Here is a 22,005-nt window from a genome sequence, read left to right on the forward strand (position 1 = left end):
ATGGTGAGATTCGATGCGGTCGCCAAAATGGAGTGATGGGTTTTCTTAATCTAGCCTACGTTCCTTTTCGCGGAGGAATTCCAAAGAACATTCGAATTTATGCTCGCCGCTCTTAGGACAGGTGTGGCCTTGACAAGATGCATACTATTCTGGCCTTCAACAATCTCAAAACGGCTCTGGACGACTTACGACTTCTAGCCCTCGTGCGGTGAATTGCTGTTCGACGCGTACTTTCGAGTTCTGGTACCGCCGAGCTCATTTGTCACGGGGTACGCCTTGGGGAACACTGGGAATCACGCAGCTAGCATACTGGATTCGTGAGCATGGAGCCTCAAAAGAAGCATGATATTAGTTAGGCAGGATCAACTTTCGATTACCGTGCCTGGATCCTCCTCAGCTGCACCATATCTTCTGGACCTCCCTAGAGGGATACCAGCGATTATACAAGCATTTCGCTTCAAGTGGCCGAATATGTGAACGGCGCACATTGATGAAAATGGATTTATTGGTTGGAGTACATAAGCGAGATTGTGGAGAACATAGTCGCTAAGGCGATGGGATTCAGGCAGGGCTTCATTCAGCCCTGCGTCTCCACAGTATTTCAGCCGCGGACCTGGAATCTGTGATGCATTTACATGAGGTTGGCAGTACGAAAAAGAAGGGTCCTCTGGAAGGGAGATGTGAGATGTAATCTGTCTGGCTGGGCGTGAAAGTTCCAGCGGGTGCGGCTGAAGCTTCAGGAGCCAGATTAAGTCCAAAAGTAGAAGGCATAAGTCCAGAAGAGCAACGAATGAAGGCGATTCTGACCGAGTAGTACGAGGACCACTCTACACAAGCTCATACCTGCCACTGACCTCACTTTGTAAGATACGACACGCGTTTTATTTCGAGGTTGAGCACCCATCAAGTGAGACCAGCGTGGTAAAGGGAGATCAAGGACGGCGCAAGTTTGTGAGGATCAATTAAGCTCAACGTTCCGCATGGCCGATGGACTATTCGTACGGTGTCGGGCTCTGACCGGCCCCCCGTCTGGTCACTGCCTTTGCTTCTCTGTTCCTTACTCCACGACACACTCCCGAGCTCACCAGGACGAATCTGCTGCTGTGCAGTAGCTGCGAGCCACAACCCATGATCTGCCAGCAGCTCGAGTATGATGCGTAGTGTACACGGAAAACTCGGTCGTCCCCCCTTGTTCTCAACTATTCTGGACGTTTCATTCTCGTGGGCTTGGCTTATATATGAAGCTGGTATTTCCTTCTAGGTTGGAATACGTCCGGGTTCAACGTCGGACCGATATCTGAGCCGCGCCCTCGTTCCGTACGCCCGACGGGGTTGAACCACCTATTGCTGGCTTGAGTTTAGAGTGGGGATGAAGCTGAAAATCAACAGCACTTGACTTATGCTTCATGAAGTGCTGTCCTGCCTGTGTGCTCGTCCATGTCGTAGAGAGTGTTGTTCCACAGCTTACGTTTTCACTCTTGAGTCGGGAATGGTATGGTCACGGGATCGAGCTCGGATTCGAAAGGCAGTTCGTGACCGCACACCACCTGCTTGCTTGGTGGAGTGGTATTCCAGCCGTCGCGAGCAGCTGAGGCAGGGCTGGTGTCCCCTGTTTGAAGATGGAGGGGCACTTCTCTCGTCGTGGGCTCCGTGGCAATCATTGGGAGCGGTCACCCTAGCACAAGCTCATAGATAATGAGGCATGTATTCACGAGGATCAGAGGGACTAGGCATCATTCCGGTCAGCATGGGCATATATCAGACGTGGACCAGGCTCGTCTACCAGGCGCAGGGATGCGTGGTGTTCTTCTCGTCCACAAGGGGGTGTCTGAAGCCACCAGGGAAGGTGTGGGTGTGGGTGTATGTGCACTAACCTCGACATAACGTCCTCACACTAGATATCAGGTTGATTCCCCGGCTGCGAAAGCTCTCGGGATCCTGCCCGGGAGTACCGAACGCGGCGCTGTTTTGCTCGTTCAAGGAGGTTTTGCCCCAGCCGACTAGTCGTGTGCACGAGGAAATGTCAGCGACTGCGTTTTACAACCTCTGTTCTCGGCGCGAATGGTGTGTCACCCCGCATCTGGGCAGTCCGCGGTTACGTACTTCGTGCGAGAAAGCGGTCTTCTGAGAGGATGGCGATGGCGTTGAGGAGGAGGCAGCTCGCTGTGATCATAGAATAGGAGTCAGCCTGCTTGTGGATGTAGTTTACATGGTAGGCAGTGGTAGCGATCGGACGGCATGCGCTGGAAAGTGTTCTCACCGTAGAGAAAAGGGCCGAAGCCGAAGAGACTGAGCATTCTGGTAGCTGGTTTGGATCCCTTACGGACGTTTCAAAATCAGAGCGGCAGGCGTCTGCTCTGGGGTTGAAGCCGAATCACGGTAGAAATTGGGCGCAGTCTTCTGTCAATCCAAAATCAAGCAAAGGCATGTGCCACGGTATTTCGAACACTGGGGATGTTGGAGTTGAAGCCAGCCGGGTCATCGAGCGTCGCGGCGCGGAGAAACATGTCGCCGCAACTTCTCTGGCGGCCTTTTTCAAACGGCCAAAATTGAGGCCAACTGTACTTCCTGTACAGTACATAGTCCTTCTGAAGATACTTGCAACGTATCCGCTTGTCTACTCTAGCTGACCAGTGTCTGACTCTCTCCAGTGAGAAAGTGATCTGGCAACCCCGACAGGCTGAACTCAGTCGATGCCTTGTTCGGCTCGTCGACGCCCAGCTGCAAAGCATGACCCAGCCTGACCAGCATATCAGCCACTCGCTCCAATTGGTGGGAAACCCTCCTTTGGGATACCTACTTCCAGTACCATATCATGTGCATTCCGGCTTGTCCTAGGCTCGATTCCCGGACTGACGCAAATCCACGACGGTTCTTCTCCTCCGGCGGACACAAACACACTCCTGGCATCCTAACGATGTATGTTTGTTAGAGATTCGTAGCAGTAAGTACCTGGGATGTCCTCTTCTGGAAAACAGACCTCTTCTCACTACCTGGACCATCCCATATCGGCCGGGTTTTCCGAGATCAGAGACCAGATATCAGTCCGTTGTCACCTCCGTGACTCGGGCCACACCGCCACGATACTGACCGAGCAGTCTATCAAAGATGCAGGCTTCCCTGGTTCTGCTCTTCTCGCGCCACACGGGAAGGTAGCTTGCACAGAAGACGGTGAATCCACCTGACCAGTCCCATATATTTCGCCGAAACAAGTCGAAATGTCCGGAACAGTCGAGTCAGTCACCACCCTGCCGGCCGTCAAGCGTTACATAGCAGCACACGATGCTCACGGCAAGAGCGTGTATTTCGAGTCCCCTCCACAGCAATATTATCCAGTTCTGGGTGCTGCTGGACTCGCCGCTCTTGCTCCGTAGCCGCCGTCCCTTCGAAGTTGGAGAAAGACGAGGATCTCAAAGCCTACCTAGACAAAGAAGGTCCCACCAGTTGAACTTCACCACATATCGTCACTCCAGGAGGTGCCAACCTGCTCATCGTGGTTCATGCCGATTTCCTTGGCTGTTCTGCCAAACTGGCCGCTAGCCGTCGTCGCTTGCGTTGCCCCATGTGCTAGTTTGCGGTTGCACAAATTCACCCGACCAGCCCGAGGAGGAGTTTTGGATCGAGTAGGACTCACCCGCGAGCTCTCCCCACCGATTTGACTTGCAATCAATCCGGCTCCTCCTGGTTCGGAGACCTGTCTCTGTCTAGCGCTTGTTTAGTTCCAGTGGCCGCCAGTAACAGGAGGGCATTCGGTCGTGGCAGTTGAAACTTTCAGATGCCTACTCCGTAGTAGCTTCCGAGATTGCCTCATATGAGATTCGTCGATTTGTCTGCTCCGACTTGATATTTGGTGCTGCTTCGATTAGTTAGGCCTCTATAAATGTCACAAGGCTGGACCTCAGCCTCGCCACAATGCGTAGTGGAGAAGGTAACCCCTTTCGAGACCATCACCAGTCGCCATCTCTTTCTCATCCTAGCCTCCTTATCCACCCACACACCACAATGGCTCGCTGGCGAGCATCATTCCTCGCAGTGATCCTGTTCCCCTTTCTGGTTGCACTCCATTTATACACCGCGCCATACACGAAAGTCGAAGAATCATTCAACATCCAAGCGGCCCACGACATCCTACACTATGGCGTACCTCTGGGCCAGAACGCCCATCGCAAGCTCAAGGCACTGTACGACCACGTGACATTCCCCGGCGCGGTGCCCAGGACGTTCATCGGCGCAATGACACTGGCGGCCATTGCAAAACCGATCGTGTGGTTTTGCGGCGTCGTCGACGGCATGTCTCAACAGATGCTAGGTAAGCAAGCGACCCGTGAGACCATGGCAGTCCTTTGCAAAGCTCAAAACTGACGAAAACTTTCACCAATTCCCAGTGCGCGGTATCTTGGGCCTCTTCAACGCCGTCGCCCTGATCACTTACACGTCCGGGGTGCGTCGAGCGTACGGCAATTCCGCAGCAGCATGGTACGTCGTCCTGCAAGCCAGTCAGTTCCACGTGTGGTACTACGCGTCGCGGACCCTGCCCAACATGTTCGCCTTCGGTCTCAGCACGTTCGCCCTCTCGCTCCTCCTCCCCGTCACGCCATCAACTACAGAGGCCCGCATCAGACGGACGAGGCTGGCCCTCTACCTGCTCACGCTGGCGGGGATCATTTTCCGCGCCGAGCTCGCCCTCCTCCTCGCATCACAGTGCGCGTGGTTGCTCGTGCGAACCGGTGGGAATGTCGGCTCCGTGATCTCCCTCCTCCGTAGAGTCATCGTCCCGGCAATCCTCACGGCCACGGTGGCGGGTTTACTACTGACGGTCTCCATCGACACCTACTTCTGGCAGTCCCGCAAGCTGCTCTGGCCGGAACTGGCGGCCTTCCTGGCGAATGTGTTCCCCAGGGATAACGGGCTCGGCGCCTCAGCCTGGGGAACCAGCCCCTGGCACTGGTACTTGACGTCGGCACTGCCGCGGGTCGTGGTGAACCCATTGCTCCTCGCGCTTGTGGCATGGAGTTTCACGCAGCCCGGTTTGGCCACGTCGAACCTCGACCTCCTGGCCCCCTCCGCGGGCTATGTGGCTGTCTACTCTGCGCTCGCGCACAAGGAGACGCGGTTCTTGTTCCCCGTGATTCCGCCCTTGACGACCGCGATCGCCCGCACGGCAGATTTCATCAACCAGCGTAGGGGGCGCAGCGAGCGCGACCGCAGCCGACATCGGCTTTCGCGCGCGCTGGGCATCCCACTCGTGGTGAGCACCGCGCTCACGACGCTCTTGAGCCACGCCGTCTTTCTCCCGCTGTCCGCGCAGACTTACCCCGGCGCGCACGCCCTCTCGGCGGTACACTCGTACTCGCTCGCCTATCCGCCGCAGCCGACCATCCGCGTGCATATGACCAACCTGGCGCTCCAGACGGGCGTGACGCGGTTCCTGTCGACGCCGTCGTTCACGGGGCCCACATCGTCCTCCATGTCCGCACAAGCAGGCCAAGCAGGCCAAGCGGGGGGCCACGACAGACCGGTCTTCTACCTCCCCGGCTCGGCCGACGGACGGATCCCGGCGCTCTCCTCCAAGCGGCGCACGCAGTGGCGGTACGACAAGTCGGACAATCAGACCAAGTTCCTCACGCCGACTTTCTGGGCCCAGTTCGACTACGTCGTCGTGGAGGATCCAGGCCGCGTGGTTGGCCGGTGGGATGTCGTGGACAAGATCCCCGGTTTGGGCCGGCCGAGGGTGTTGAAACCGGATGTGGGGAGGGGGTCGTTGGTGCTGGGTGATAAGGCCCAGAGGCGCGAGGATGATGGCTTGGCCAGGCTTGTCGGGGCCTTATACGGGGAGTGGGCGAAGCAGGCGTATGCTGTCGTGCATGATGTCGTCAGGGAGGGGTACGGCGTGGACAGGTTACTAGGACGGAAGATCAGTCTCACCATGGGATGGTGGGTGCATTGGGGGTTGGAGACCAAGCTGTATGTCTTGAAGAGAGCGGATGGGGCGATAGTGCCGTAGAGCGAACGGACAGTCAAGGACGATTTTTTTCTCCCTGCTCCATTTGCCCATCCATCTACTTCGGGCCAAGTGAGAGGAAAGGGGCCAATTAAGGCCGATGTTTCCTCCCATCTAACCGATCCATTTCTTTCCGGTTCTATACTGGCATACGGCCTCTCTCTCTCTCGCTCGCTCAATGGATCTCCCATTGTCCATCTACCTCCCCTGCCGTAGCCGTCCCACGCTCTCCTCTACGTCCCGTACCCGACCGCCGAGCACATCAACGTTACTCTTCATGGCGTCCTCGGCCTCCCTGATCCCTTGCTCTACATGCTCGACCGCCTCTCTCCACTTGGCCACCTCGTCCTTCATCTCCCTCTGCCGACTCTCGAGGTCGTCAACCAACCCTTTCGCCTGCGCCGCTCCATTATGCAGCACGTTCAACGTCCTTAGTCTCTCCAGCACGACCGGCAATAGAGGCTGTAGTTCCTGAATGCTCGGCAGTAAATGATACAGGGCCGTGATCTTGCTGGCCTGCTCGTCCAGAAACAGCTGGGATTGAATCTGGAGGGATTCCCCGCCCGGGCCACTGGTCGTGCCGTCCAGCTTGTTACCCTCATTGTTGCCCTGAGTGATGGCGGTGCTGCTCGCGGCGGATAAACCTCGCATGCGCGCCGAGCGGGAGTTTGCATGCACGCTCGCGCCTGACACGAGTTGTTGCATCCGCTTTTCATGCAAGTCGGCGAGCGAGGCGAGAGCGGCCTTGCGGGATTGCGCGAGGCGGTCGGATTCGGCGATGAGGGTCTTCAGTTTGCCAGAGATGGTGTCGAGGTAGGCTACGTTGGGTCGGGATTGGGATGACTCCGAGCCAGCTGACATGGTGGACTGGGGTGCAAGCGTTGCAGCCACGGCCGTGATTTGTGCGGTGAGGCTTGCCAAGGTAGGGAGAATGGCAGAGGTTTGGGAGTCTGCGCTCATGGAGGAGATGCCCAGGGCGGACTCGAGGGCCGTGAGGCGGTCTGAGAAGTCGGCCACGGCGGACAGCGTGGCGGGCGCTGATGGCGCTGCTGTAGCTGTAGCTGGGTCGGAGTGCGGTGGTGCGCTGATTGCTTGAGACTCACGTTGTCGTGCCGTCGAGGCCATCGTTGACAGGAACTGGTCCTCAACCGTGCCGGGCGCCTTCAGCCTCGCTTTCGTGCTCAGGCCATCCAGAACGCGACTGAGTTCGTGCACGCCGTCGACGTCCACATCTTCTTCGCTGCCCTGCTTTCGTGACGCCTGCTGCTCTTCGACACTGTCCTGGAATTCCGCGTCTTCGTCCTTCTCCTTCTCCTTCTCCTTCTCCATCTCTCTTCTCTCCAACTCCAACCTCACTTCCTCGGCCTCCCTCTTCAACCGCGCCAACTTGATGGGAAGCGTCTCCTCGTCACTGTCACTCAGGTCCAAGACCCCTTCTCCTCCATTCTCCAGGCCCCTCCTTCTTCGTCGTCTCGCACTACGCGTCCGATACGCGCGTCTTGTGCCACCAATGGAATCTGAAAAGTCCACGTCTTTGGCGTCGACGAGAGATGGTTCGAAGCGTCGTCTTGCGCCATCGCGGTCTAGTGGTTGGCGGTCCAGGCCGGGGCGCGCCTCATCTCCAGACGACGGGTATGGGGAGCCGGTCCGGACTGTTCCTGTGGGTACTGTCGAGACATCGTCTGCGAGGTCGGGGGTTTCGTAGACTTCGGGGGCAGCGTCCTGCAGAGCGTAGAAGGATTAGCCTGCACTTGCAATCTGGAGAGAAGCATACCAGGTCAGGCAGACCGGCGTATTTCTTGCTCACAGCCATCGTGCTCTTCTCCTTATGCGAGTGGAGATCGCGAATCAATCTATCTTGAGACTTTGGCTGTTCGACATTGTGTAGACACGAGAGCCGCACGCGACAAACGCCGGAGTTTTACCGGAGCGACCTACGAATTTCCGAGCCTCATCAACTACAGTATCTGCAGCCATTCGCTTTTCCCACCTCTACACATATGAAGAGCTTGCGTCGTAGCTCGGCTGCTTGTCTCTCACGATCCGAGCGAGAGGTATGACGATGATGGCAAGGACGAATCCTCACGAATTGTTACGCCATCATTGGCAGATCACGGTTCGTGACATCAAAGGTTTGCATGATGGTGACTAGACCTTGCTGTTTCATTGAGCATCATGCTGCAAGGGTCGGCGGCCTGGCAGTTGGTCCAGACCTTGAAGTATCAATCGCTCCCGGAATTCCAACGTCACGCCGCAGCCCTCCCCTTGTCCTTGTGGAGGTTCTTGTCCGCGTCCATGTCGACCAAAAACCTCTCCCACGTCGAGATGACACTCTGGTAAAACTCAATGTGCTGGCCGGCAAGCGCACCTAGGCTGTCTCTGAATTCCAATCCTTTGATCCTCTCAAAGTCGGCCACTTCCCGGACCACCTGCTCGTCGAACATTTCACTCGTGCCTTTGGCGCTATCAACTTCCCGATTCAGTTCCGCAATCTTGAGCTCTAGTTTTCGAGCTCGTTCTCGGCGAGCGGATTCATGATCTACGCCGCGGATATCTTCCACCTTGTTGCGGATGAACGTTGCAGGGTTGAGATTGCTGCCGTGGGAGTACGGGTTGTTGGAAGCCAGAATGTCTCGCTCCGAAGTGGCCTTTTGCAGATATTCAGTCAGTCCTTCAAAGTCGAGCTGCTTCTGCTCTCGAGTTTTTAGCAGGGATTTGACCGAGTTGATATAAGCTTCCATATCCCTCAGCGAGCCTAGGTAGTTCTGATCTGTATGGTCTTTGAGTTGTTTCCAGCCTCGCGAGGATTCTTCGACACAGCCGGCGAAGGTTTGTAAGGGGGCTTCGATTGCTGGTTCTAGTGGGGTGAGTTTGCGCATGTTGTGAGCCAGTTCGGCGTAGTCCGTCTCCAGGTCTCCTTCTCGGCGGGCGACGCGAGCTATGATCTTTTCGACATGGGAGAGATCCTCGTCTAGCTTGTTGGCTCGTTCTGTTACTTCAATAAAGCGCTTATCAGGCTTGTGGACCTTGGAAAAGGCGTTTAGCATGGTGTCTGCGACATTATCGAAGAAGCCGGCGGCCGCGGCTGTGTTAGGCGCACCACTTTCGCTCAGGGTACTGCTTCTTGTAGGCCTCAAGCGCATCTGGGCGTTCCAGTCGGTGGTCTCCAGGAAGAGGATCAGTATGGGTGCCCTCCGCAAAACCGGGTGGAGGGTGCACCGTTTCAGGAAGCGATGTAGTGACCATGCCCGCCGCTGGGTAAACTCTGAGCTGAAGCGATCTCCTCTTACATAGGCCATATTGTTTTTCTCGGGAAGGGGAGGGATTGCGCATGCTTGGTAGTCTCGGTGCAACGACTGGCGCAGGAACACAAAGTCTGTGAAGCGTCGGCGGACACTGAAGTCGGTTTTCTGAAAGGACTTGAAGTCTGTCTGAGCGGTTCTTTAGCTGGAAGCGCACTTGTTGTGATCGGGACGTCTTACATGAGTTGTGACGAGGTAGGAGACATATGCGTCCTTTGTTCCATCATTCTCTTTTAGAGGAGTATCAACAGTGACCTCCAGAATCCCGTCGCGGCCAATGCCTGCTAAGTCGACCTGGTCTGCCTGGTCTCCCGCTTGCGGTTCGCTGGACAAGCTATCACTTCGGCGTCCGCTGGCGGGTCGCTCTGGCAGAGATGAATGAAAGGGTGTCGAAGACTCTGCCTGCGGTGCTTCCTCGCGCTGCCATGAGACGCTGTCGAACTCGCCATGGTCGTCCATGTTTCAGCGGTTGGCAATGCTCGTGTCAGCTCTGGAATCCGCGACGAATGTGACCCGACTAGTCCATACGATCAAGAGCATAGGTTTCTAAGCGATAGAAGAGGACGTTCGGAATATCTATTTGAGGTTGGGCGCAGCTGTCTGTTCCCCAACCTTTCAGTCTCCAGGCGCGGGTCGATCAATCCGAGCGAGCATGACGCGGGCTTGGCACAAGGCTGGCCGATCATAACAGTCAAGAGCAGACGAGGCTGTGGCGAAGAGCAGTGCTTGGAGATATCAGAACAGTTCATTGTCGAGATATCCTCATGTCTTATCTATCGTTGTGGATATCTCGAATTCCTCAGAAGTCGAATTCGGCTCTGAACTGATCCAAGTTCATGCCCGTTCCAACCTTTTCAGTCAGATCCCTCCTTCCCATGCCAGTAAATGCCCTTCGTAATGTGTCGTATAGATTCGAGCTCTCATTCTGCTGTATCATCCGCTCCAGTTCATCATCTCCAATCCCTCCACTGCCATCTCCGACAATCTCTCGAGCCTTGTCCATCCCCTGTTCGCTGACGATGCGGTGTAGATTCAGCGCGCCCAGTAGATGCCCAGCTGCCTCCGGGTAGCAGCCAATGTTTATACAGGAAACACCCAGATTATATCGAGCTCGAACAAAGTTGGGATTCACATCCAACGCCTTGCAATACGCCGTGATGGCGTCTTCCGATCGACCAGAATTCGCCAGTGTTGCGCCTAGCCGGTTCCATAGCAGGTGCAGCTGACTCTCGCGGTTGACGATCCCACTTTCCGTTGACGCAAGGGCCGCTTTGAAGCAGTCGACGGCTTTCTCGAAGTCCTCATTCCCATAAAAGAGAACCCCGAGACCGACTTGCACGTCCGGATCCATCTGTTCGCCAGACGGTGACAACTGGGCCGCCCTGATAAACAGCTCCACGACCCTTTCATGCAGGATCTGCCGGTCGGTAAAGCCGACATCTGCGGGATCCGAAAGATTCTGAGGAGGATGAATCTGCGGGTATTTGACACTTAGCCACCGTTCTAGTGTTCTGTAGGCTGTGCTGTCATATCCTTCGTTGGTGTAAGATACCGCCAGGCCCATGAGTGCGTCAAGATTGTTAGGATCAAGCTGCAGAGCCTTTTCAAGCGCGCGGATCGCGGGTGATTCCTTTTCGTTTTGTGCCTGGGCTGCCCCTAGTAAAACCCACGCTTCGACATGGTTAGGATCTTGTTGGACTGCTGCTTCAAATGCCAATGCCGCGAGCGACAAATTGCCATGTGATTCGAGTATTTGCTTGCCCTCTTCGAATGCGGACCTCGACGCCTGTTTCTCTTGATAGGGGTTCTGTTCTTCGAACATGTAATCTCCTAGCATTGGTTCTCGTTCATACGGATGATGAGTGTTGAGTCCCATGTTGGAATCAAAATTCTCCCAGGCGGCAAAATCTTCGGAAGAAAAGGCAGTGTCGAAATCGGCCGCGTCTTCAGTCATTTGCCTGGATACAAATTCAGCATTGGTTCCCTGCCCGACGATGTCGATCTCTCGATAATACTAACCTGTCCATTTCATCGAGTTGACTCTCTATGGCCTGGTTGGCCTGCTCTGATATATTGTCTTGTTGTGACTCCAGCTCCTTAAAGTGAGCCTCCCAATTGGCATCGTCGAGTTCAACCATTCGACCCTTTCCCTTGTCCATACTCTGCTCAGGCTGCTGCATGTGTTGAAAGGAGCCAATATTCATGCCCATATTCATACCGCCCATGAATCCCATGCCCATCGGTCTCTGGTAGCTATTCATCATGGACGGTGCTTGGGTAATGGGGCTTGAGGTTCGTGGAGCGCCAGGTTGTTGAAAGTGTGCAAAGTCTTGGGGTGAGAAGCCGTTGGGTCTCTGTGCTGCCATCTTTGAGTTTGCGAAAGCCGCTTCCATTCTTGCCTGTTCGCCGGGATCGAACTCTGCAGCCCAACCGGGCGAAGGTGACCGCCTCGTTATGCCCTGGAGGCTAGGAAGGTCCTGTCGCAGCTGCTCCATGGCGAAGGGCTGGGGCATAGCGTTAGATTGGTGCATAAAGTCGTTCATCATCTATACTCGTGTCAGCAACTTCTGCATTCATTTTCTGAAGAGTTCATACCTGATCAGAGCCATTAGGGGCCATCCGAGAGCGCATGCTCTCTTCAAGCCCACCAGGACCCCGCCCCACGAGGCGATCCCGTTGCAGGGTATTGTCGCTCTGTACATGGTTTTTGAACTGAGTCAGAGGATTGCCCGCCGTCGAGCACTCGGCGCCTCCCAGGAACGACATGTTTGGTGGCGGCAGGTGACACAATGATGGAGAACAAATGGATGAGAACGCGTGGTACCACGACAGTCACGTTGTTTTTGAGAGGCGAGAGGCAAGTTTATCCGTCAGCAACTGCTGTTATGGCGGGCGGCAACCGAGGCAAAGTGAGGAGAGGCACCAGGGGAGCGTGGGAGGGCACCCAGAGGGTCCACCCAGTAGGATCAGCGGAGTAACTACTCCGTACCTCGTACTTCGGGAGCTGTCGTGCCCGGAAGACGCACCTAAGCACCTTTGCGCGGCCGTACGTTCTAGAATGGCCGCAGAATGCTGGGCTTCCTCCCAAACGTAGGCGGAAACTGGCAACCTCCAACAACTTGACCCAACCCAGCAATAGCCTTTCGATCCAGTCGTTGAGGAACCTTTATGACCAGCTCATGCCTGTAACAGTCGAGCATCCAAGACTTTCACCTGTCCACGTCGATCCAAGGCTTCATGGTACACACCGGTACAGTGTTCGAGGATTTGCATGACTCTACGCCGCCTGCCTCTCTGAGATACCACACACAGTGCTCGCGGTTGAGGAGGCGGCAAGGACGTGGTCGACTTGACTATAGCACCAGCGATGGAAGGACTAAGTTGATCTACGTAGTACTTGGTACCTCGCAGTCACGACGGGAAGGTTTATTGGAAAGCCAATACAGTAGAGCGAGTCAAGGAAGAACCTACACAGCACTGAGAAAGAAGCGGATATTAACACGGTCCGCTGGGGTCTAACAGACGCGCCACCACCACCATGGTCCATCACCATCTGCGCATTTGGCGGTCTTCGGCTGCATCGATGGCGAAAGACAAGGACGACGATATCCTCTACATGACTTTCTGGATTCTGGAAAATTCGGCTACCGCCCGACGCGTAGCATGGTGGACATGCGCATCAGCGCATGAAGGTCGCGAAGGTCAGGCGAATGAAGGCAGAGGCTTCAAGGTAGAGGCGGCCAGTAGACAAACAAAGCCAGAGTGAGAGACACGAAGGGAAATGATCGGGACATCTCGTCAAGAAGGGAGATTATGCTCTTTTATACATTGGTCAACAGACGTGCCGTCCTGTCTTTGACATATTCCATGCGCTTAGCCTCGATCGCTCTCCTCTATGAATTGTTCTCCTCTCCTGTGATGGAAAGCGGGCCTTTGACTCGGATGACATCCGGCGCCAACCTGCCCCGTGGGTTCCAAGGTAGAATTATACAACAAGTCTTAGTAAAACATGGACAATTCAACCCAGCGCTGCTCCCGCGAATCCATGCCAACGTTGTTACAGAATGGTGGGAGGCTGCCGTCACGAAGCGTAGGTGCTCTCCATTTCTTGGTCGATCATCCACTGAAAGCACGGACCTGATTCAACCGGCCAGAAAGTCAATGAGGTGCACAGTGCCGATGTCGTGCGACTCAGCCTCAGTACGCTTGCGCTGGTCCGGTCCTCAGTCGCCGCCTGGTCTCCGCTCATGTCGAAGAGGTCAGGAACACCTGTCCGCCGCGGATGCTTCCACGGCTGCGGTCCAGCTCCTCGTATCAGCTGACACTGGCGTATGACAGTAGGCGTGACCCCAATTCATGGCGCTAGCCGTGTGGTGGGCAATGATCATGGCAGACCTAGTTTTCAACAGGAGGGTCGTTCTTGGGCGCTCTGCTCGCAGAGGAATACGAGAAGTCCACCCTCAATTTCCGGCCATAGATCTCTTTCTCCTTCAACAGCTTCATAGCTTCCATTGCACTCTTGATGTCAATGAAATCTGCGTGGGCGAACCCTCTTGGCTGGCCAGTTCGGCGGTCAATGGCGACTCGGACGTCAATAACATTTCTGACCCCGCGGAAGAGATTCGTGAGGTCCCGATCCGTCATCTCAAAGGACATGTTTCCAATGAAGAGGGTCTTGGAAGGAGGGTTCAGAGCCTTGTGCTCATTATTCTGGGTGTCAAGAGTACCGGAAGTGCGCGCAGCGTATTGGACTGTGATACGACGACCCTCGAAGAGGGACATATTTAGTCGTTCCATGGCTTCGTCTGCAGCTTCTTGGGTCGAAAAGTCAACGTATCCGAAACTGGAATCATGATCAGCTGTAATCCCTGCAAGCAGGCCCATTGGTAGACATACCCTTTACTCAGGCCACGGCTGTCTCGCACAATCCTGCACTTAGAGACCGTTCCGAATCGCGCAAACTCCTTGATCAGGTCCGTTTCAGTCACGTCGAAAAACAAATTGCCAATATAGAGAGTGGGTTTCTTATCGAACAGGCCGGGGTGCGATGCATCTCGGTGTGCCGATGCTGACCCGAAAGATGGCGCCAGCTTCTCGCCAGTTTCAGCGGCTGGAAGGGCCTCCTCTGTTGCTTCCGTGGTGTTGGCGGGCTCTGCAGCCTGGGGCGGCTCGGTGGAGGCAACTGCTTGGGCGGTATTCCCCCGTTCCTCAGCTTTTGTCGGCTCAACCGCAGATACTGGGGGTCCCTCCCCTGCTCCTGTGGTTGCCCATCTCCGCTGAAGCGGAAATGCAGAAGTCTTTGGTGCTATCCGCGCAGAGGGAGCGCTGAATGAGGTATATGTTCGAGATGGAGCGATGAGAAAGGTAGGTCGTGAATTGAGGAGGCGCGATGCGCTTCGGCGTAGAGCATACCTGGATATTCGTCAGCAACCGTGAGATCTATCAATCTTGCCCGGGGCACTGACATGTTGCCGCAGTCCAGGCGAAGGGTGGGATGAGCAAGAACCTATAAGAAGAGATCTTGGAGAGTTGCTCAGGCACGACGGCAAGGAGAGATGATGAGCTGCAAGTCTCAAGAACGAGCATTGGAAAAAAGTCTCCCGAGACTGAGCCAGCAAACGCTAACCTGAAATGGCAGACCCACTTGGTCTTGGCCCAGACCCCGTGACCAGCCCAGTAATCGCGAGTTCTACTGTGTAGGGAGTACGGAGTACGGAGTACGCGTCCTATCTATTAGTACACGTATCTGAAATACAAATTCTCCTTGTCCGTCAGGTCATCAAAGGCAACACGCTCCGCTTCCTTCTCGTCGCGAGGCAGCCTCTCCCTCCTTCGGTTCTCTGCTCTCAGCATCACGTAAAGCACAACTGCCAATACGATGACAAGCGCGTAGCAGCCAATAATCCCCTCCCACAGCTCGGGGTAGTGCTCCCTGACTGTCTCCGTTTTGACCCAAAATGGACCAGAGAGATTGCCGACGGTATAGAAGACGAAGATTGCAGCCGCCTGGAAACTTTTCTTGGTGTTGCCTGCCACGTTTGCCATGCCCATGCTGACAGTCAAGGACGTTACCGGAGCGAATGCGCCGATGATTGTGTGCAATTGGCGTCGCAGCGTGATGGTACCAGTCACTCTTCCAGATCATGGCGCAGCCCGCAATGACTGGCAAGCAACAAGCGACCAGCATGATCAGTCGGATGTTAGGCAACTTCAGACTTAGGTATCCGCAGAGCAAGATCCCGACGAAGCAGACTCCTCCAAGAGGCATTTGCCACAGCAAAGAGTCGTACGCGGACCAGCCGAATGTCGACACGATGAGCGGTCCGAATCCACTTACCGCGCCATTCACCGAGTATGCACTCCCCATCATAATCGCAACGAGCCAGACCTTGACATCCAGACACGCCTCTTTGAACTGAGACCATTTGATCTTCTGGCATCGGACGCCAAGTTGACCCATGCGCAGCCGCTCAATAGCCACCCTCTTTTCTTCCTCAGTAAACCACCATGCTTGGGCAGGTGAATTTGGAAAGGACAGAAACACAATTCCATACACAACGGTCAGGGCTCCTGCCATCAGATAAAGGTACTGCCAATTCTTCAGGTCTCCCTTACTAACATGCGCAAATCCAAAATTGATCAATGCCCCTATTATTGTCCAGCCACCAGTTGCAGAATACCACAGACATTGACGCCATGTCTGCTCCGCTTGCGTATAATAGCCCGAGATGATGACCATGAAAGCCGTCGGCATGATACTTTCGGCAAATCCCAAGAAGAATCGTTGGGCCCAGAGACCTCTGTAGGTCGTCACACCAGCAGTTGACATAGCGATCGCGCCCCAAACGATGACAGCCAGGCCAATGGTACGCCCGAGATGAAAGCGCTGGAAGAGATATGTGAGCGGACCCACGCCAGCTAGCATGCCGAAATAGAACAGGGAGGTTGCCCAGCTGAGGCGGGTCGTGGAGACTTTTGGAGGCGTCGAGGTCGGGTCGGTCACGACTTTAAGCTCCAAGTCTGTTGTCATGCCAAACACAGATGCTCCACCAAGAATGGCCTGTCCCCGTGCGTGGTTAGCACGGCCATATCAAGAGGATATGGCCAAGGAGCTTTGTTATGATCGCGAGCACGGATCTCGAACCTCTATGCAGCAAAGTTCCCGGTCGGCCTTACCTTGTCATAGTAAACAAGTCCATATCCCATCCACATCAAAGGGATCAAGGCAAAGTCAATCTTGCGTACCACCCGTCGCTCAACCTGTTTGTCCCATGGTTGAGCGTACTCTGGCACCACCGAAGCTGCGATGTCTTTTTCGTCTATAGCGACGCGATCAGCATATTGAAGACTTTGTTGAAATTATGCAGGACTTACTCGGCATAGCGACGACGATATGATGTCGTGCAAGTGGCAAATCGAACAGCTGCGTATATCTCGGTATCCCAAACCGGAAGAATTACTGCGCGGATGAGGTGCGCTTCCAGGAAGATCTCCGCTCAACCACCCAAGGACTTCTCAGCAACACGCTCGACAAAGATTTCATGAGCTTCAACCTTCGAACTAGCAAGATCTCTTATCTCAACAAGCTGGCACGCGAGAGGAGGGAAAAGTCTGCTAGCAAGCTCCACTCGGAAAGCACAATCCGCCGCCCAATTCGATGTGTCCAGGCTTCGAGCCCCGCAGATGACCGACCATTGCATCCTGACTAAGAATATGCCCAGTCCGCCCTCGACAGCACCGAGCCTGCAAAGAGCAGCTGCAGTATATTGCGATGGCCTGGTGCGCAACACGCTGCAGAGGATGTAGCTGTTCGTCCCTGGTTCGGCCAAAAACGGAAGAGACGACCACCGGTGCCACCCAAAACAATGGGGGCAATACGTACGGAGCCTTGCGGGAACACCGGCCTCCTCCTCGTCGTATCCACCAGCTTGCAGCCATGCAAAGCGGAACAACGAAACCGAATGATCTGCAGGACCCCGAGTAGAAATCAACGTTTATCGACTATGAACCGATGGTAATGTCCCCTACAGTTATATCTATGGCAAGGACTCCGCAGAGGGATGGTTCACTTGCGCTCGACATCCTCGCTGTGCAGCATAGCACCCTTCACCGAGTCGGTCTCAAGGATGTTCTCAACGGTGGACAGTCCCCTTGCAGCAACCTGCGCCTCGACCTTGTCGACTTCGCCGAAAATACGGTCCATATGCTCGAGACTGATCCCCTTGGTTTCGGGCCACAAAAAGAACACGGCGACAAATCCCAGGGCATTAATACCCACCAGAATCCAGTAGGCGTCATGACCAACCGATGAGAACATCACCGGCCAAGCCTGATTGATCCAGAGCGTCGTGATCTGTTGGCCGGCTTGACTAACGTTGATGCCTTTGTCGCGCAAATGAGTGGGGAAGATCTCCGACGCATAGATCCAGCTGTTTTCCGTCAGTCTCAACTGCCGCAGATGTTTGTAGGGGAAGTACTTACGCCACAGGGCCCATTGCACCACTGTAGGACATTTGGATGACATAGATGAATACAACCGAGGCGATGGCGGCGCCGCGGTTGAAGTTCGTGGCCGTCGGATACGCATCATTCAAGGCGGCAATGATGATGTAGCTGACGATCATGGTTGCCGAGCCGGCCAGCAGTGTCAGTTTGCGGCCCCATTTGTCCACGCCTCCAGTGGTGATTCCGGTGGCTGCCAGGCACAGAACCCCGGATACCACATTCAACAGCAGTGACATGGTACCGGAGGAGAAGCCCAACCCTTCGAAGATCAGGATGCCGTAGATCATCAGGGCGCCGACCCCTGAGAGCTGGCCCAGAGCCATGGTGCTCATACCATACGCGATGCGTTTCCACACGGGGAACGAGCGGAGGAAGTACGACCAGGTCTGTGTGTTTTCATTCTCGAGGCGGTAGTCCCGGGCGGCCACCAGTTCGGCATACTCGTGCTTCACTTCGTCATGATCTTGCGGCAGTCTGCGGACCCTTGACAGTTCTTTCAGAGCACGAGCCGCTTGTTCCGGGTGGCGTTCGACGATCCAGCGAGGTGATTCGGGGATGGTGAACGAAGCAATGATCAAGACTACACCCGGCACGACCTGCAGGGCGGTGGCGACTCGCCATGAGTTGTTTCCCGAAATCTTGACTGTGCCCAGACCAACAACGTAAGCGATGAGGACGCCGACCTGGTAAGAAAGCTGGACAAAGGAGACGACTCTGCCGCGGATTCGAGGGTGTGAGACTTCTGCTTGGTATGCTGCAAGGTTGGTGCCGATCCTAGAGCGCGAGTGTGTCAGTGTGTTTGTCCGATGGCATAGAGGCAGGTCATGCTCACACTGAGGTGCCAATACCGGCGATGATCCTGCCGACCACGACCATGGCGAAGTCTCGGGCCCCAGCCTGGAGGGCAACGCCAACCAGGAGAATGATAGTACCGTAGATGAAAGCATAGCGACGGCCGATGTACCAGATGAGCCACCAGGCCACGAAGAGGTTGCCAATGACGTTGCCCAGGCTGACTGTCGGACCAAGTTAGCTGCCATCCCTTGCACACAGCCTGGGGAATGTTCCTTACTCATACTGGCCACAACACCAACTCTGGCATCTGAGAGATGGAAATAGTCTGTGAATTTGTGGTCGGAGATGATGATGGAGTATATGCCGCTGTCGAATCCTTGGAAGATATTTGCCAGTGATGCAACGGCACAAATCCAATAGATATACCAGTCTCCCTTCGCCATCTTCACCAACTTGGTTGCTTGACTTTGTGGTTTAAACTGGTAGGTTAGGAAAAAGGAGGACAGGGACGAGCTTGAGACAAAGATTCTCATCCACAAGCTCTGCAGTCTTTATATACTTCTACTGCGACTCAATCGTTAGCCTCCCGTCGGGGAAAAGCGCAGCCAGACCTGGAGAGGTCGACTCACGAGTTCCAGTCGCAGGGTTCGACATACTACGATGCGCAAGCGAATCAAGCTAACGGTAGCTTGGCCTCTACCCAGAACCAGGTGAGACCGCGGTGGCAACGTTCATCCCCGTGAATGTGCATGTGCAGCCTTGCCTCATCGAGTCAAACACCGGTGGACAAAAACTCGGCAACCGAGAGTGGCACACATGGTGTTGGTGTAGATCTTTTTCCTGGCCGATTGGCCGCCGCAGAATCGCAGACTTGGACGACCTTCCACCAATCGCGACCCGGAAATTACCCCATATCGGCTGGTGGCTGCGGGGAATGCGTCGCGATGAGAGCACGTGGAGGGTCGAGGCACGCCGGAGAGACCCAGAAGCGAGAATACCAGGTACGCAAGGTGGTGAAAGGTCACTCCGGTGTCGTTGGTGGGCTTTCCGAGAGCAAACTCGGGGCATGGAGCGTCTTTGACCACCGGCCCCATGGCGTCGTCGAGCGGCGTGAGAGGCTCCGGGAGTAAAGTAAGTACAGAGCATCGGACTCTTCTCTGCTTCATTGCAAACAGATTAGATAACGTCGCTGAACACGTCAATTATCAGACATAGGAAATCACCAGCCTTCACCATGCCGTACCGCCCCGTCTCTATTGAGAACGTCTCCATCACCTCACCCTTCTGGGGTCAGCTACAAGACCGTGCCGGCCAGGTGACCATCCCGGCGATCATCGAGGCCCAAAAGTCGGCCGACCACTGGCAGTGTCTAACGTGGAAGCAAGGCCATCCCGTCAAGCCGCATCCCTTCTGGGACAGCGACATCTACAAAGTCACCGAAGCAGCATGCTACTACCTGCTGAAACACCCGGAGGACCAGCCCCTTCGGGCTGAGGTCGAGGCGGCGGTCGACATGATCTCCGCGGCTCAGCATCCCGATGGCTACATCAATTCATACTACACCGTCCGCGGGGTTGACCAACGGTGGACCAACCTCCGGGACATGCACGAGCTGTACTGCCTCGGACACCTGATTGAGGCGACGGTTGCATACGAGACTCTTACCCACAGCGGAAGATTACTGGCCGTGGCGACGAAAGCCATGCAGCACATTGACTCGATCTTCGGGCCCGAACCAGCCAAAAAGCAAGGGTATCCAGGCCACCAGGAGGTCGAGCTCGCATTGCTGCGCCTCCACGAGACGACACAGGATCCCCTGCCATTGAAACTCGCGCGGTATTTCATCCTCGAGCGCGGCAGGCACTACGACCATGCCGACGAAGATAAACACACCTCCGAAGACGGAGCCGAGATCTACTTCGACCACGAGGCCCGCGCCCGCGGCGCAGACCCCTACGAGCACATGGGCAGCGAGCACAAGCCCTGGTACCACGAGCCGCGGGACTACGCATACCAGCAAGCCGACCGCCCGCTCGCCGAACAGACCCGACTGCAAGGCCACGCAGTGCGTGCCATGTACTACCTCACCGGCGCGACGGACCTGGTACGTCTGCTCGGTGACCAAGACCCAGCCGTCCGCAAGGTCCAACCTGCCCTTTCCCGCCTGTGGCGCGACCTCGTCGACTCGAAACTCTACATCACGGGGGGCCTCGGCTCCGTCAGGCAGTGGGAAGGGTTCGGCGAGCCTTACGCGCTGCCCGACCTCGAGTCGCAAGGCTGCTACGCCGAGACGTGCGCCACCTTTGCCCTCATCCACTGGTGCCACAGACTCGTGCATCTGGAGGGCGAGCTGCGGTCCGAGTACGCCGACGTCATGGAGACGTGTCTGTACAATGCCTTTCTCGGCGCCGTCAACACCGAGGGCAACGCATTCTACTACCAGAACGTGCTGCGCACGGTGCGCAACCAGCCCAAGGAACGGAGCAAATGGTTTGGCGTGGCTTGTTGTCCGCCCAACGTCGCCAAGCTACTCGGATCGCTGGGGTCGTTGATCTACAGCACGAGTGTGAATACCGACGGCGCCGGGGCCACCCCGAAAGAGACGCACCTCGCAGTCGCTGTCCACCTCTACGTCGCCAGCGAACTCACCGTCCCCGGCACGGACATCACGATCCGCCAAACCACAAACATGCCCTGGTCCGGCGACGTGGCCGTCACCATCACAGGCAAGGCCGCAGATGCGGGCCTTACTCTCGCGCTGCGCATCCCCAGCTGGGCCTCCCAACCGGGCCAGTTCGCCTGTTCCGCCAACGGCGAAGTAAAGGACGGATACCTCCACATTGCAGTCCCAGCAGATCCGGCCGCACAAGACTCAGAAACCACGATCCGACTCTCCCTCCGCGTCACCCCACGGATCATGTACGCGAACCCCCTGACGGGGAAGGACGAGCTCTGCCTCGCCCGCGGCCCGCTGGTCTATTGTATCGAGGACGTGGACAACGCGGGCGCGGACGTGGATGTGCTCGCGTTGGAGGAGGGTGGCCCTGTCCGCGAAGGCGCGGAGATGGAGATCGGTGGTGTCGAGGGCGTGGTTCCGCTCATCGCCACGGGTAGACAGCTCGCGCTTGCGCAGTGGGGGATGGGACGTGAGTCCGGCGATAGCGATCAAGTTCATGGCCAACGCCTCTATGGATCGCAACCGTGGCGGTTCGAGGACCGGGTGCGCGATGTCGTGGCTGTGCCGTATTTTCTGAGGGCGAACCGAGGCGGGAATGGGGCCATGAGGGTGTGGGCGAAGAGGGTCGTCTCTGGGGCGTAAGACTGTCTAGGCGGAGATGAGGTGGCGTTCTACCCCGAGACCAAAAGCAAACCAATCGTCAGTCACCCGCTTTCTAACTCAGT

General features: G+C 55.9%; 7 protein-coding genes across 7 annotated transcripts; 2 read left to right on the forward strand and 5 right to left on the reverse strand.

Annotated features, from left to right (window-relative positions):
* Nucleotides 1-4,002: 4,002 nt before the first annotated feature.
* Nucleotides 4,003-6,004, forward strand: A1O7_07448 (uncharacterized protein; the record flags this gene model as incomplete). Its single annotated transcript, XM_007761448.1, has 2 exons — nucleotides 4,003-4,309; nucleotides 4,386-6,004. 2 exons carry the CDS (start codon nucleotides 4,003-4,005, stop codon nucleotides 6,002-6,004), a joined length of 1,926 nt encoding a protein of 641 aa, XP_007759638.1.
* A 195-nt stretch (nucleotides 6,005-6,199) lies between these two features.
* A1O7_07449 (uncharacterized protein) lies at nucleotides 6,200-7,814 on the reverse strand (the record flags this gene model as incomplete). The annotated part of the gene is made up of 2 exons (XM_007761449.1): nucleotides 6,200-7,723; nucleotides 7,776-7,814. The coding sequence occupies 2 exons, from the start codon at nucleotides 7,812-7,814 to the stop codon at nucleotides 6,200-6,202; spliced, it is 1,563 nt and encodes a 520-aa protein (XP_007759639.1).
* A 433-nt stretch (nucleotides 7,815-8,247) lies between these two features.
* Nucleotides 8,248-9,762, reverse strand: A1O7_07450 (uncharacterized protein; the record flags this gene model as incomplete). Its single annotated transcript, XM_007761450.1, has 2 exons — nucleotides 8,248-9,432; nucleotides 9,484-9,762. 2 exons carry the CDS (start codon nucleotides 9,760-9,762, stop codon nucleotides 8,248-8,250), a joined length of 1,464 nt encoding a protein of 487 aa, XP_007759640.1.
* Nucleotides 9,763-10,102: 340 nt separating this feature from the next.
* A1O7_07451 (uncharacterized protein) lies at nucleotides 10,103-12,069 on the reverse strand (the record flags this gene model as incomplete). The annotated part of the gene is made up of 3 exons (XM_007761451.1): nucleotides 10,103-11,261; nucleotides 11,323-11,849; nucleotides 11,899-12,069. The coding sequence occupies 3 exons, from the start codon at nucleotides 12,067-12,069 to the stop codon at nucleotides 10,103-10,105; spliced, it is 1,857 nt and encodes a 618-aa protein (XP_007759641.1).
* A 1,629-nt stretch (nucleotides 12,070-13,698) lies between these two features.
* On the reverse strand, nucleotides 13,699-16,684 carry A1O7_07452 (uncharacterized protein; the record flags this gene model as incomplete). Its single annotated transcript, XM_007761452.1, has 6 exons — nucleotides 13,699-14,146; nucleotides 14,200-14,715; nucleotides 15,059-15,355; nucleotides 15,429-16,363; nucleotides 16,480-16,622; nucleotides 16,678-16,684. The coding sequence occupies 6 exons, from the start codon at nucleotides 16,682-16,684 to the stop codon at nucleotides 13,699-13,701; spliced, it is 2,346 nt and encodes a 781-aa protein (XP_007759642.1).
* A 684-nt stretch (nucleotides 16,685-17,368) lies between these two features.
* On the reverse strand, nucleotides 17,369-19,046 carry A1O7_07453 (uncharacterized protein; the record flags this gene model as incomplete). The annotated part of the gene is made up of 4 exons (XM_007761453.1): nucleotides 17,369-17,732; nucleotides 17,785-18,582; nucleotides 18,641-18,824; nucleotides 18,881-19,046. 4 exons carry the CDS (start codon nucleotides 19,044-19,046, stop codon nucleotides 17,369-17,371), a joined length of 1,512 nt encoding a protein of 503 aa, XP_007759643.1.
* A 791-nt stretch (nucleotides 19,047-19,837) lies between these two features.
* A1O7_07454 (uncharacterized protein) lies at nucleotides 19,838-21,922 on the forward strand (the record flags this gene model as incomplete). Its single annotated transcript, XM_007761454.1, has 1 exon — nucleotides 19,838-21,922. One exon carries the CDS (start codon nucleotides 19,838-19,840, stop codon nucleotides 21,920-21,922), a length of 2,085 nt encoding a protein of 694 aa, XP_007759644.1.
* Nucleotides 21,923-22,005: the final 83 nt, after the last annotated feature.

The sequence above is a fragment of the Cladophialophora yegresii genome (assembly GCF_000585515.1).
Source record: "Cladophialophora yegresii CBS 114405 chromosome Unknown aczIN-supercont1.5, whole genome shotgun sequence".
Classification (NCBI taxonomy): domain Eukaryota; kingdom Fungi; phylum Ascomycota; class Eurotiomycetes; order Chaetothyriales; family Herpotrichiellaceae; genus Cladophialophora; species Cladophialophora yegresii.